The sequence below is a fragment of the Sapajus apella genome, unplaced genomic scaffold, assembly GCF_009761245.1.
Source record: "Sapajus apella isolate SASKATOON/1434 unplaced genomic scaffold, GSC_monkey_1.0 scaffold40, whole genome shotgun sequence".
NCBI lineage: Eukaryota > Metazoa > Chordata > Mammalia > Primates > Cebidae > Sapajus > Sapajus apella.
The window spans coordinates 1,801,775-1,814,007 of NW_022436980.1; the positions used below are offsets into that span (position 1 = coordinate 1,801,775).

At 39.7% G+C, this 12,233-nt stretch overlaps 1 protein-coding gene and 1 long non-coding RNA gene across 4 annotated transcripts in view; one reads left to right on the forward strand and one right to left on the reverse strand.

Annotated features, from left to right (window-relative positions):
* On the forward strand, window positions 1-5,023 carry LOC116565427. The gene is made up of 2 exons (XR_004275435.1): window positions 1-136; window positions 4,828-5,023. It is a non-coding gene; the product is annotated as an uncharacterized LOC116565427 (long non-coding RNA).
* POGLUT1 (protein O-glucosyltransferase 1) overlaps window positions 3,652-12,233 on the reverse strand; it is a 26,531-nt gene continuing 17,949 nt past the window's right edge. For 2 of the 3 annotated variants that reach the window (XM_032298983.1, XM_032298984.1), the window contains exons 6-11: window positions 12,115-12,174; window positions 10,586-10,685; window positions 8,878-8,936; window positions 7,200-7,367; window positions 6,366-6,422; window positions 5,043-5,910 (exon numbers count right to left, since the gene is read on the reverse strand). In XM_032298983.1, the coding sequence (XP_032154874.1) occupies window positions 5,754-5,910; window positions 6,366-6,422; window positions 7,200-7,367; window positions 8,878-8,936; window positions 10,586-10,685; window positions 12,115-12,174 (601 nt within the window). In that variant the 3' untranslated portion in view covers window positions 5,043-5,753. Of the gene's footprint in view, window positions 5,911-6,365; window positions 6,423-7,199; window positions 7,368-8,877; window positions 8,937-10,585; window positions 10,686-12,114; window positions 12,175-12,233 lie in introns of all 3 variants that reach the window. The other variant, XM_032298982.1, reaches the window with a different exon arrangement.

Here is a 12,233-nt window from a genome sequence, read left to right on the forward strand (position 1 = left end):
CTCAGCCCACCCCCGGAAGTGAGTTGGCCGCTACAGGTGAAGAAGCTCAGCGTGATCCCGGCAGGCCTTTGCTCCGAGTCTCAGTGGCTCCTGGGTCATGCCAACGGAGTCTGCGGCTGGTTACGTTCAGCTCGAGGTAGTAACAGGTTAAAGTAATTTCGCGTAATAAAAATGCCAGAAATCCCGCTTAAATGAGGAAGAAAGTGCAATATTCAAGTGCAAGTGGAGTACGGAAAGAGGGAAAGGCGATTTGTGCAAAAACAAGTCCAACCTACTCTGCCAGCATTCGAGAAGCCTTCCAGGCTGGGCGGGGTCCGTTTGTACCTTGTCAGTTCTGTTTCCTAAAAAAACGAGCCATTGGAAATGGGTCTTGGTGCCAGTTACACCAAGATTTCGAGAACACTTTTTTGAAGGATCAGCTTTTTGGCAGGTCTTCAAGATAAGGTAGATTGCACTCCCTTTAGTTCATATGTGTGTACTGCTTCTCAAAAGGCAGGAAAATTTCTGGAATTTCTATCAAGCGTTTGATAGTCCAGTAAGAATTTCCCTTCACTACCTCTGCTAACATATGCTTCGAAGTATAGTTTTCATTAAAATGAATGCATTTTAAATATTCTCAGTATTTGTGTAATTTCATTATACTAAGAAGCATATTCCCTTACTGCCAATCCCGTCACCTTCTTTATTCCTTTCTAGTTGTAAATCATAATTGCCACACTGTAGTAGTAGTAGTGTGGTAGTGTACAGTAAGTAGACTTACGGATTTTGATAGCTGGAAATTCTACACATAAGTCCCCAAGAAGTGGCTGACTAGAGTTACCAGCTGAATTAGCGACAGCTCCATGAAAACTACTCTGGGAGACAAGATTTGATTCAGCACCCATCGTAGCACTCATTACACTGCATCATAATTTCCTATTTGTTAATCTGTCTCAATAAACTATCCTTGAGGTCAGAGACCAAATATATTCATCTCTGTACCTCCAAGACCTAGAACCGTGGTCGGTGCTCAGTATTTGTTGAATGGATAATTCAGATCCCCTGACTTCTGGCTCTGGGTTGCTGCTTATCCCATGTTAGGTAGAGGTGGGCACCAAGATAAGCTACCAAGGCCTGAAAGCCCAAGAAAATGGCTGTACAGTCTGTTTCTAACCTATATGTGGAAAAGCTAAATGCTTAAGACGACCCCAGAATTATTCTGGGATGAGGGAGGACTTGAAATGGGTAGGAGGGTTTGGGTAGGTATTGGGAAGATACTGATGAAATCCTTTATATACAGCTCAAATGCCCCAGGATTTACTAGCCTGTAGATGAGGTTATATTAACAGGCAAATTTTAAACTCCGTAACTTGTTTCTCCTTTGGGTAACTGAAGACTAATTTGTAAGGTTCCTTTTGCTACCTAATACCTTAAAAAAAGTCCCCAGTCCTTTGGCTGCTGCTCACACTGTTGCTGCTCTTCCATCTGAGCCCTCCCATGTTTCCTACTTCCCCAATCCCTTAGGACTTACCTTCTTTTACCATGAGGGAAATACTCACCCTCCTCTGTAGTTTGCTTTTTCTTTTCTTTTTTTTGGATACAGTCTTAGCTCTGTCACCCAGGCTGGAGGACAGTGGCATGATTTTGGCTCACCACAACCTCTGCCTCCTAAGTTCAAGTAATTCTTGTGTCTCAGCCTCCCAAGTAGCTGGGATTATAGGCATGTGCCACCACCCCCAGCTAATTTTTGTATTTTTAGTAAAGATGGTATTTCACCGTGTTGGCCAGGCTGGTCTGGAGTTTTCCTGGCCTCAAGTGATCTGGCCGCCTAAGCCTTCCAATGTGCTGGGATTACAGGTGTGAGCCACTGTGCCCAGCCCTGTAGTCTTCTTTTTGAAGGTTCTCAGATCAACACAGTCTAATCCAGGAGTGTCCAATCTTTTGGCTTCCCTGGGCCACATTGGAAAATGGAGAATTATCTTGGGCCACAAATAACACTAAATGTAGCTGATGAGCTAAAAAAAAAAAAAAAAAAAAGTTCATGCATACATCTCATGTTTTAAGAATGTTTGCAAATTTGTGTTGGGCCACATTCAATGCTTTCCTTGGCCACCTGCAGCTCATGAGCCATGGGTTGAACAAGCTTGGTCTAAGGCAAAAGGTGTTACGGGGTTTACTGGACTGTTTCACACACGGCTGGCTTGTCCCCAGGACTTGTGTTTGCCAGCAGGGAAGGATTTCAGTGCAATCAGCATATTGCTTGGAACACCATTCTTCTACCTTTAGCCCTTGTTGCTGAACTCTGTTTATAGAACCCAATAGTTTCTTCCCTCAGTGAATTTTTTCCCCAGGGGTTAGCAGGTTCCCTTTCCTGCCAGGCTCACCAAGTACTGCCCTTGCTACGTATTTTACATTTTGTTACATTATATAGAAAATTTTCCCACAGATAGAGAGAATGAATTTTGAGAACTCCAAAGACCATTTCATTTACTCATCCTTTGTGGTGTAAATTAATTTTTACCTCCACAAAGTTTCCCATCTGCTCCAGTTGGAAGTTTCTTCTTCTTCTAAACTCCAGATCCACGTTGTCTTCATGAATAATCAGCATTCCTGTTGCCTTAATCACCTTCCAAGTATGTGTGATGCCTCTCATATTGTTTATCATCTCAACAACACAGCCCCTTGAGGTTAGGGAGCCACTTGTGAACTTTCCTTGCCTCTGTGCATAGTAGATGCTTAAGAAGTATCTGGTAAGTATTAAATGAGTGACTTGTAAATGTAACTCTGTGTTCATCCACAACATCTTACCTCTGGATGCAGTAAGATTATCCTAAGAGAGGGTATCTTTAGATGCATGTAATAATAGACTTTTGTGCATCTGTGCTTTCTTTTTTTTTGGAAAAAGGGTCTCACTCCCATTGCCCAGGTGGGAGTGCAGTGGCATGATCATGGCTCATTGCTGCCTCAACATCCTGAGCTCATGCTATCCTCCTGCCTCTTTTTTTTTTTTTTTTCTGTAGAGCCAAGGTCTCACTATATTGCCCAGGCTGGTCTTGAACTCCTGGGAGTAAGTGATCCTTCTGCCTCAGCCTCCTAAAGAGCTGTGATTACAGGTATAAGCCACTGTGTCTGGCCTGTTTGTGTTCTTGTTTGTAGTCAGTATACAGGTTAAGTGTAGGGAGCTCTTGGAGGTGACTCAAATGAGCCCATTAAATTTTTTGCTCTTGGGAATTTTGGGCTGAGACAGAGCCTAATAGGCAATGGAACTACATTATAGCAGCACCCTGGAAACAGTCAAAATTATTGCTGAGATTCCTGGAGGTGCCCTTGCTTCTGTCCTTCTAACCACTATGAAACTTGTTTAGATTCCACAAGATGCTCTCATATCCTTCTAGTAAGTTACTTTGCTTAAACTAGCTAGAGGCAGTTTCTGTTCTTGACAACTAGGAAAATCTGACTGGATATAGCAGAATAAGGTGAGTCACTGACAGCACATAGATAACACTCCCAAAATAAATAAAGAAAAAGCATTATTTGTGTTATCTAAGTATCCTGTTTCATTCAAATAAACTATTCTTTCCTTGATGAAAAGCATGGCCATTAGGTCTCTGAAAAGGAAAGGGTAAGTTTGGGACTAAATTATTAATAATGACAACAAAACCTTCAAAAGTTGTGGGGATACGAATTATTTTCAAAAACAAACATTTTACACAGTTACACACCATCCTCATATCATCTACACTGAGATAAACAGACAAGTACAAAGTCTGAATAACATTCGTTATATTTAAAGACAAAGATGCCCTTATTGGTCCTTCAAGGGCAGGTGAGGATTTACATGGATCCAGTTCTTACAGTTTTATCTAATTGTCCTTTGGAGCCAATAATAATCTGTATATAGGATCTAGTTAAGCCAACTGTCTCCATTCCTCCATCTGTCCACCCACCCAACAGTTCTTTGGGATCTACTCTGTGTGAGGCACTGTGCTGGATCATGGAGACATCAAGATGAGTAAAACTAGATTCTCACATGTTAATAAGCTCACAGAACAGTAGGAGAGACAGTCAAGCAATTACAGTGATGGCATATAATACAGGCATAAGCAATGTACTATGGTAGCCCCTAACTGCCTTGAGGAATGAATGAAAGGAGTCAGAAAGAAGGTGACGTTTGAGGTGTAACTTGAAGCTAAATGGGAAACATTTCCAGGGAAATGAATCTTCAGCTCCTAATCTAAAAGAGCAAATTTTGTTTCTATTTTAATGAGAGGAAATTAAAACACAGAGAGAATGATTACACCTAGTAGGACCTCATAGTGATCAGGCAAAACCATAGTACAACTCAGAAATCTGAACTGCCTATTGCTAGACTCATAGCACCTGAGGACACGGTCCCTATGCATTGCTAGTACTCGGGAAAAAAAAATCCAACTTTAAACATCTACTTATTCCATGAAATGATCTTACCAGGGATGTTCAACCTCTCTAAAAAGGTCATTAGACTTAAAATTTTGTGGAAAGCAGTTTAAAAAGCCAAATACATTGCTGACAAATGGAATGTCTGATTTTATGTGACTGAATCTCACATTTACTAATTCTGAAACTAGTTAATACCAAATAGTTCTTAAGAGGCAAAGGTGATTTCTCCGTGGAAAGATTGGGTCTAAGAGTCAAGGATAGTTCTAAGTCATCAGACTCCAGAGTTTTAATCTCAACATTTTTCTTCATTTTCTACTATGTTAGAAAGAGAGGTTAAACTACTAAGCAAAATGTCTTTTTAAAAAAATGAAAAAGGAGTCACTCCATCATGGATTTATACTAAAACAAATATCTTCTATATATTTGAAGTTGAATGCTCTAAACTACCAACCAAATGGCACGTTTACATATGAAGACTCCTTGTGGTTCCTGCAAGACAGAGTGTGAATGACCTCTGCTGTGGCCAATTTAAGAAGGAAAAATATTAAAGGTGTGCAAAGGGTGAGGAAGAGCGGCTGCTCTATGTATAGTTCTACTAAAGAATGAGGAATACTTCCTAAATTTATTAAGAGGGTTTTGTCTTCTTTTTTCTTTAGAGAGACATTAAGAAGTAGGGCATGAAGGCACAAAAAGGGAACGTGAAATCCAATTACAATAATTACGCATGCAATTGGCCTCTTTCTGTGGCATTATAGAAACCTCCTGAGTAACAGAGTTTATGCTTTTACAAAAGAGAACTCCTACATCATTGCATGGCATGGCTACTGCTTCCTTAGACGGTTCAGAGAAGGATCCCCAAGTATTTTTCATAAACCCCATAGGGTTTCCTACATTAAAATAAAGCAACAGAGAATCATGCCTAGAATAATTTCACAATTCCAGCAATGAGTTGTACTACTTCCAAATGATGAATTTTCTGCTCCAAATAATGGGACAAAGGGCATCATCACATGGACACAGTCAATTTCACAGTGATGGACACACACAGATGGATGACCTGAGGCACAAGCAGTGATTGGTCTTAAGAAAATGAAAGGTAGAGTTGGGTTCAAAATCCACATCTCATGATTTCTGGTCCTTATTCATCCAAAAAGTTGAACTGCTTCATATCAGTGTATTAGACACATTTTAAATCTTTCCCAAGAATTGCTCTGAGTGCAGCATGATAAGGAAAACCAGGTATTTGGCTTGGTAACAGGTATTCAAAGTATGGGTGCCCAGCTTATGGTAAGCTTCTCACCATAGGATATCTGAGATCTGTTGCTACAGAGAGGACTGTGGTCCTATGGTGACTACTATAGTTCAGTTTTCAACATTTTGGGAATAATCTGATCATAACCTTTCCTTCTTGTTACATTGTAAGACAAGAATTTAGAGTATTCAGTCAAGAGGTTCTCCCAGTAACAGGTGATGTCATCCATCTGCAAGTGGTTCCTAATAAACTGGCTTCCCCTAGAGACAAGATTTAACAAGGAAATGTTAAAGCACAAAATTTAATAAAAGTCTACATTTGAGTGCTTACCTTGTGCCAAGCATTATTCAGGGTACTTTATATACATTAATTCATTTGAGCCTCAAGAACCAACCCTCTGGCAATCATACATGCATGCATCCACATACATGCATGTAGCAATAGAACTTAACATCATTTTTCTTTAAAAGAAGCATATAAACAGCCAATGTTCATAAAAAGTACCTGTTTACCTCAAAGATTTCAGTCTACCTCTATAAAGCTTGGCATAGGTAGGCATGTGTATATGTTTTCCCCCAGGACAGCTTTAGTTCTGAATTATCTCCATATAATGAGGATGAAATATAGATATCACTATGGTAAGAATATTCAGATAACTTTAGCTAGGGCATAATGGGGATGATAAAGTGGAAAAGGGAAAATGAACAGAACTCACCTTTCAGCAATCTCTTGAGCTACATCATCATTTGCTTTTACAAATTGTAACAGCTCTCTAAAATGAAAAGAATTATTAGACTCTGAAATATAGACCAACTTCATTAGCATGAAGTCAGAAAGACCATATAGATTGAGGTCTATGGATAATTTTAGATATGTGAATGGTGAGTTATTTCTTTAAAGCAAAGATATCAGGGTCCTCTCAAGAACAAAATAATAATAATAAAAAAAGCTCATATACTGATTAAAGGCAGCCTATAGTAGATTTGGGGCATATTTGAGAAAATACAGAAGTTTCTCTCTCTCTCTCTCTCTCCATATATATATATATATATATAAAGAGTGAAATATAATTTCCATCCTTTTCTCCAAATTCTTGCTCTGGGCACCAGAAGAGTGAAGTGGGTTCACATTTCTGGCCCTTCTGTCTACCTCTTCCTAACTCCTCCCATCATGACAGGAAATTTGCCTAAGCTTCACTTGAGACAATTCTCATGCTGTATCTGAAAATCCTTTTGACAATATAATAAGATTGAATATCCCTGTCTTTAGTCTTCAAGAGATAAGAGCATTTTCACTTCATTTTGTCTGAATGTTTCATTTGAAACCAGTATTAAAGCACTTTTTCAAATTAAATTCCACTTATAGCCTACTTGGATAATAATGCCATACTATATGTGCAAACCAAGGGGAAAAAAAGCTTTCAATGGAAAAAAATCATAGGACTAAATGTGTTCCATGACTGGTTTTAAGGCATTTACACAGTTATTGAATTTTTTAAAGCAGATTGCAAGGGTCTTTAGAAAGTCTTCATTGGTAGATAACTGCTTACTGGACATTGGAGAGATCTGTTTTGACTGGGATATAGTGAACCCATGGCTTCAGTTGTGGATAGAAGAACTCTAGCCACTCATCACCAACATGGAAAACAAGTGAACCACACAGGAAGAGATGTTTAAACCGGAAACTTGCAGCTACACCCCGAAAATTAAACAGATACCTGGGGAAAAAAGAACAAAATACATTTGATACTATATGTCTGCTGCCACAAATATGACCTTTTATGCTTATTCTCTCCTCCCCTTGTTTCCTTTTATGATTCCTCTCCATTCTCTTTCCATTTTGAGTTTTCAAGGACACATTAGTATGTTCCCAACAGGTTTCTATCAATTCCTTGCTTGACCAGGGCTAGGACTACAGGTTGCTCTCGGAATGCCAGAGTGAGGAAAAATAGGGGATATTTTCTCTAGACAGAGCTAGATAGGGTCAGGAGCTAGGTGCCGGGTAGAGTGGATACAGGACTCAGAAGGAAATGACAGCTTGTTGTAGATTTGGAACATATTTGAGAAAATAAATGTTCAATGGTAAACATAAAATATAAAGAGTGAAACATATTTCACAAGCCTTTCTAGGCCTAATGTCTCTAACTAGTCATAAGCTCCCAAAGCTTTATTTTTCCTCTAGTGTACTCCATCTGGTCAAAGGTCTCCACTGCTTCCTGGACATCACCTTCTTCTCTTGAAGTATAGAGTAGTGGTCCCCAACCAGTTTCATAGGAGACATTTTTTCCATGGATGGGCAGTGTCGGGAGATGGTTTTGGTTGAAACTGTTCCACCTCAGATCATCAGGCATTAGTTAGATTCTCATAAGGAGCACGCAACCTAGATCCCTTGCATGCGCAGTTCACAATATGGGTTGTGCTCCTATAAGAATCTAATGCCAAGGCCGATCTGACAGAAGGCAGAGCTCAGGCGGTAATGCTCGCTTGCCCAGTGCCTAACAGACCAGTACCACGGCCCAGGGGTTGGGAACCTCTGATATGCAGAGGAGAATGATGAAAACCTAATCAGTTTTCAAAGAAATGCCCATGGGGGTGGGAGGAAGCTGTCTTCTCAGCATTTCTTGTGCATGCTCCTGTCTCCAAGCAGAGTTGCTTTTATCATGTGGTTGCTACTCTGTCTGTCACTGGCACTCTTATCTCTGAGCCACCCTTACCACCACTGTCCTCCTCTAGACCTGGTTTTACCTGTTCATCTAATTCTTAGTCCCAGAATTTTATTTTATTTCTCTTAGAGACAGGATCTCACTATGTAGCCCAGGCTGGTTTTAAACTCTTGGGCTCAAAGGATACTCCTACCTCAGCCTTTCGAGTAGCTAAGACTACAGGAGCATGCCACCATACCAGGATAATAATTCTAATATTTATTAATCAGAGAAATATTTATTCTAACTTCAACTATTGGGTGGGTGGGACATATGGAGAGGTAATTCCATTACTGTGATTACTAACACGCAGCTGTCTGGACGCAGGAACTATGTTCCATTCTTCTCTACAGTCCCTGCAGAACTCGGGTCAGTGCACATAGGCCCTCAGGAAAAGCCAGTGAAATGAATTAGTGCAACTTTCATACACTGCAGCTGGGCCATTATATTAAAGTTCTCACCCAAAGTGAAGCTATTTCAAAAGCAATATGGAAACCAAGAGAGTCAGGAGTCCTGGAAATCTTACTTGTATTTGCAGTGATCCACAAGATGGACATCCTTAGCAGCAGGCTTTCCTAAGGTATCCTTTAATTGGAAAGGACATTATTAGTATTAGCAGCAACAGCATTTATTGGTGATCACTGTGCAGCAAGCATTGTTAAACATTTCATCAACATTACCTCATTTAAGCTTCATAATCAACATACACAGGAGACATTATTATTTCCATTATATAAATGCAGAAGCCAAGGCTCAAAATGTGGCTCTAAATGGATGAGCCAGGGTTTTATCCAGGGCCTGGTCTGATTTTAGAGTTTAAATTCACCTAAAGCCACATTGCCTTCCTTTGAATTCAGACGTCACAGCCTGCAGCACACTTCCCTTTGTGTAACTTATGTATGCAGAGAAGGTCCCAAGTGCTGGCTGATGGCCTTAGGGATGTATATAGCCCATGCTCAAATTTTGTTGGGCATACAAAGTATTTTTTAAAAAGTCAAATCATTGCCAACATTTATAGGTGGTAGGATACTTCTTACAAAAATCCAGATTTCCAATCTTTCTTGGAGAATAAAAAGGAAGATCTGGCAAACTGGGCTCTTATTAACATTTGCAACTGTTAGTACTCTCTCTTGCTCACCCCTTGACATCACCTGCTGGCCCCTGGGGACATCTGAGTTTGATCCCCATGTACAATCCATCCACCTTAGCAGATGATAGACTCCTTGATGAGGGAACAAGCTTTGTTTGCTTCTGTGGCCTCCCACAGTAGATGCTAACAACCTATGTTCTGAATGAATACATTTTTCATATTTTTATTGTTTAACAGTTTCTTAAGCTCACTTGCTTCTGTCTGATTAAAACTGTGTGAAATAATACATGCACCTCAGATTTACTTAGTTTTCTCCCAGGAAGTCTAAAGCTTTTTCTCATAGCATCCTCATATAGCATATGGAAATTTAATATGAGGAAATTTAGGACTTTAATTTCTTTGATTAAGGCAAAAAGCCATAGTGTTAAGAGGAGAGAGTGGACTGTAAACCATGGGTCCCATGTTTGGCTTCACCTTAGAATCACTTGAAAAGTTTTAAAGAAATGAAGATTCCTAGACACCATCCCCAGAGATCCTGATTCATTTTTTAAGCTCTCTGGTTGTACTGCACAGCCAGGGTTGAGACCATTGATTTAAACCAGGGGTTGGCAAACTACAACCCACAGGCCAAATCTGACCCACTGCTGGTTTTTGTCACCGACCAAGAAATGTTTACATTTCAAATGGTTAAAAAAAGGCAAAAGAAGAATATTTTATGACAACTTAAGATTACATGAAATTCAAATTTCACTGCCCATAAATAAAGTTATTATAAGAACACTGCCAGGCTCATACATTTACAAACTGCCTATGGCTGCTTTCATACTGCTGTTAGCAACTACAACAGAGACCATATGACCTACAAAACGTACAATATTTACTATTTGGCCCTTTCTGGGAAAAGTTTGTGACCCCTGGTTTAAATCTTCAAAGTAGTATAATATACTAGTCATAATATGGCCAGAAAAGCAATGTAAGTTTGAAAAAGGAGAATTTACATATATGCTAATGCTGGTTCATGGAACTTTCTCTACATTCACCTCACCGCTGAGAGGAAACCTAATCTCAAATTCTACTCAGGTGGCAATGTTCTTTGAGTGAGAATGTTCACTGCTGTAGTTCTAGTCAGATGACTGGTGATTACTTTCATAGATTTCCAGGCCTGGTTTTTGGTGTATTCTGCATCAACAAGTTTCGGATTTTTCCGAGACAGAAGAATGAGAGGATCTCGTTCTGGACTTGTCCTATAAAAGAAACACGTGACATAAAACTGTGTGGCCTATATTAGAATACTGTTCCCAATCCCTAAAAGATGAGCGGAACTAGGACCCTATGGAATGCCTCTGCACAAATGGACAATTCACTGGTGCCGAGACAGCAGAGGAAGGAGACACTGAGTACTGCAGCATCTAGGTCGTCCAGAGCTAGTCCCCTCTCTATCTTTAGGGTTGGAGAGTGCTTGGCTCTTCTTTGCTTGCATTTGGTCTTAAAGGGTATGTTGTTCGGGTCACTATAGTCAAATCCCAGGGAATGATTTTCCTTTTAGGAAAGTTCATGTAGCTTCTCTAATCACTGACGCTCATAACTGTGAGACTAGGTAGTCACCACTCACTAAAACAGCTACATGACTTTGTTATGTATGTTCTGTACAGTCCAATATAATATTTAATTTTTTTTAATGCACAAACACTAAAGGGCTTAAAAACCTGATGACTATATGTGGAAAAATTTCTAGTGATTTTCCAAGTAGCAGAGGGTCTTGACACGTGAGACATCATGGATTCCTTGATAATCTGTTCAGAACTATGAACCAACCCCCTCTCCTTTCCAGAAAAATGTATATATCCCCACATAATTTCCTAAAACTCTTGAAGTCCAGACATGATCCTCAAGTTAATCTGTGACCTCAAGATTTAAGAATCAGAGAAGTTAGTAAGAAACAGGACATAGTGGCTGGTTAATCCATTTACATCCTAAGGTCTATCTGCCAAATGAAGAGGAGGATGAAGAGAGAGTATAATCTCTGGCAAGGACTCACTTGCTAAAACTACAAAACCCTTCTCCCTTTGCAGTATTTTCTAATCATCTGCTCCACAGATATTTATTGTATATCTACATGCCAGGAACTGTTCTTGGCACTGGGAATATGGAGCTGAACAACACAGGGGCGTCCTACTACCTTTGCCATGTTTCTCTTCTTTTTCCTCCCTGCTCCCGTCTTCATTTTCAGCAGTCTGAGTCTGTGCTCCTAACGACTATATGGTAGCTGCATGGTCTGATAAAAAAGGCAGTCAAGAGATGTGATGAGTCCTGCTCTGCATTAACCAACAGAGTGACTGTGGCATGATCATAAGCTACTCCTAGGGACTGTAAGACACCCATCTGTTCTGTTTGACATCACACAATCAATGCTAGACACACTTGTGACACTATGTAAAATATCTGTTAGAGGACTGAAATGGATGAACTTTACTTCTTTGAAGATCAACTCAATCAATGGCAATTTGGTCAAATAATTTGAATTATTCTCAAATCTAAAATTGGGATTCCACATTTCTTTCTTGGTTATCTTAGCTTTCCCTTTGAACTACAGAGTTTGTCATATCCTCACGGTTACTTACATTTTACATTACTTGGAAGAATATCTTTGTAAAATGTCAAAAAATAACTCACCTCGATCCTCGGAAATATGCTGTAGAGTTTTTCTTTTTCCATGGCCACTGTGCTGCTGACCTAAGAATACAGAATTTAATTAGTTTCAATATATCTTTTTCAACTATATAAGAATGCAC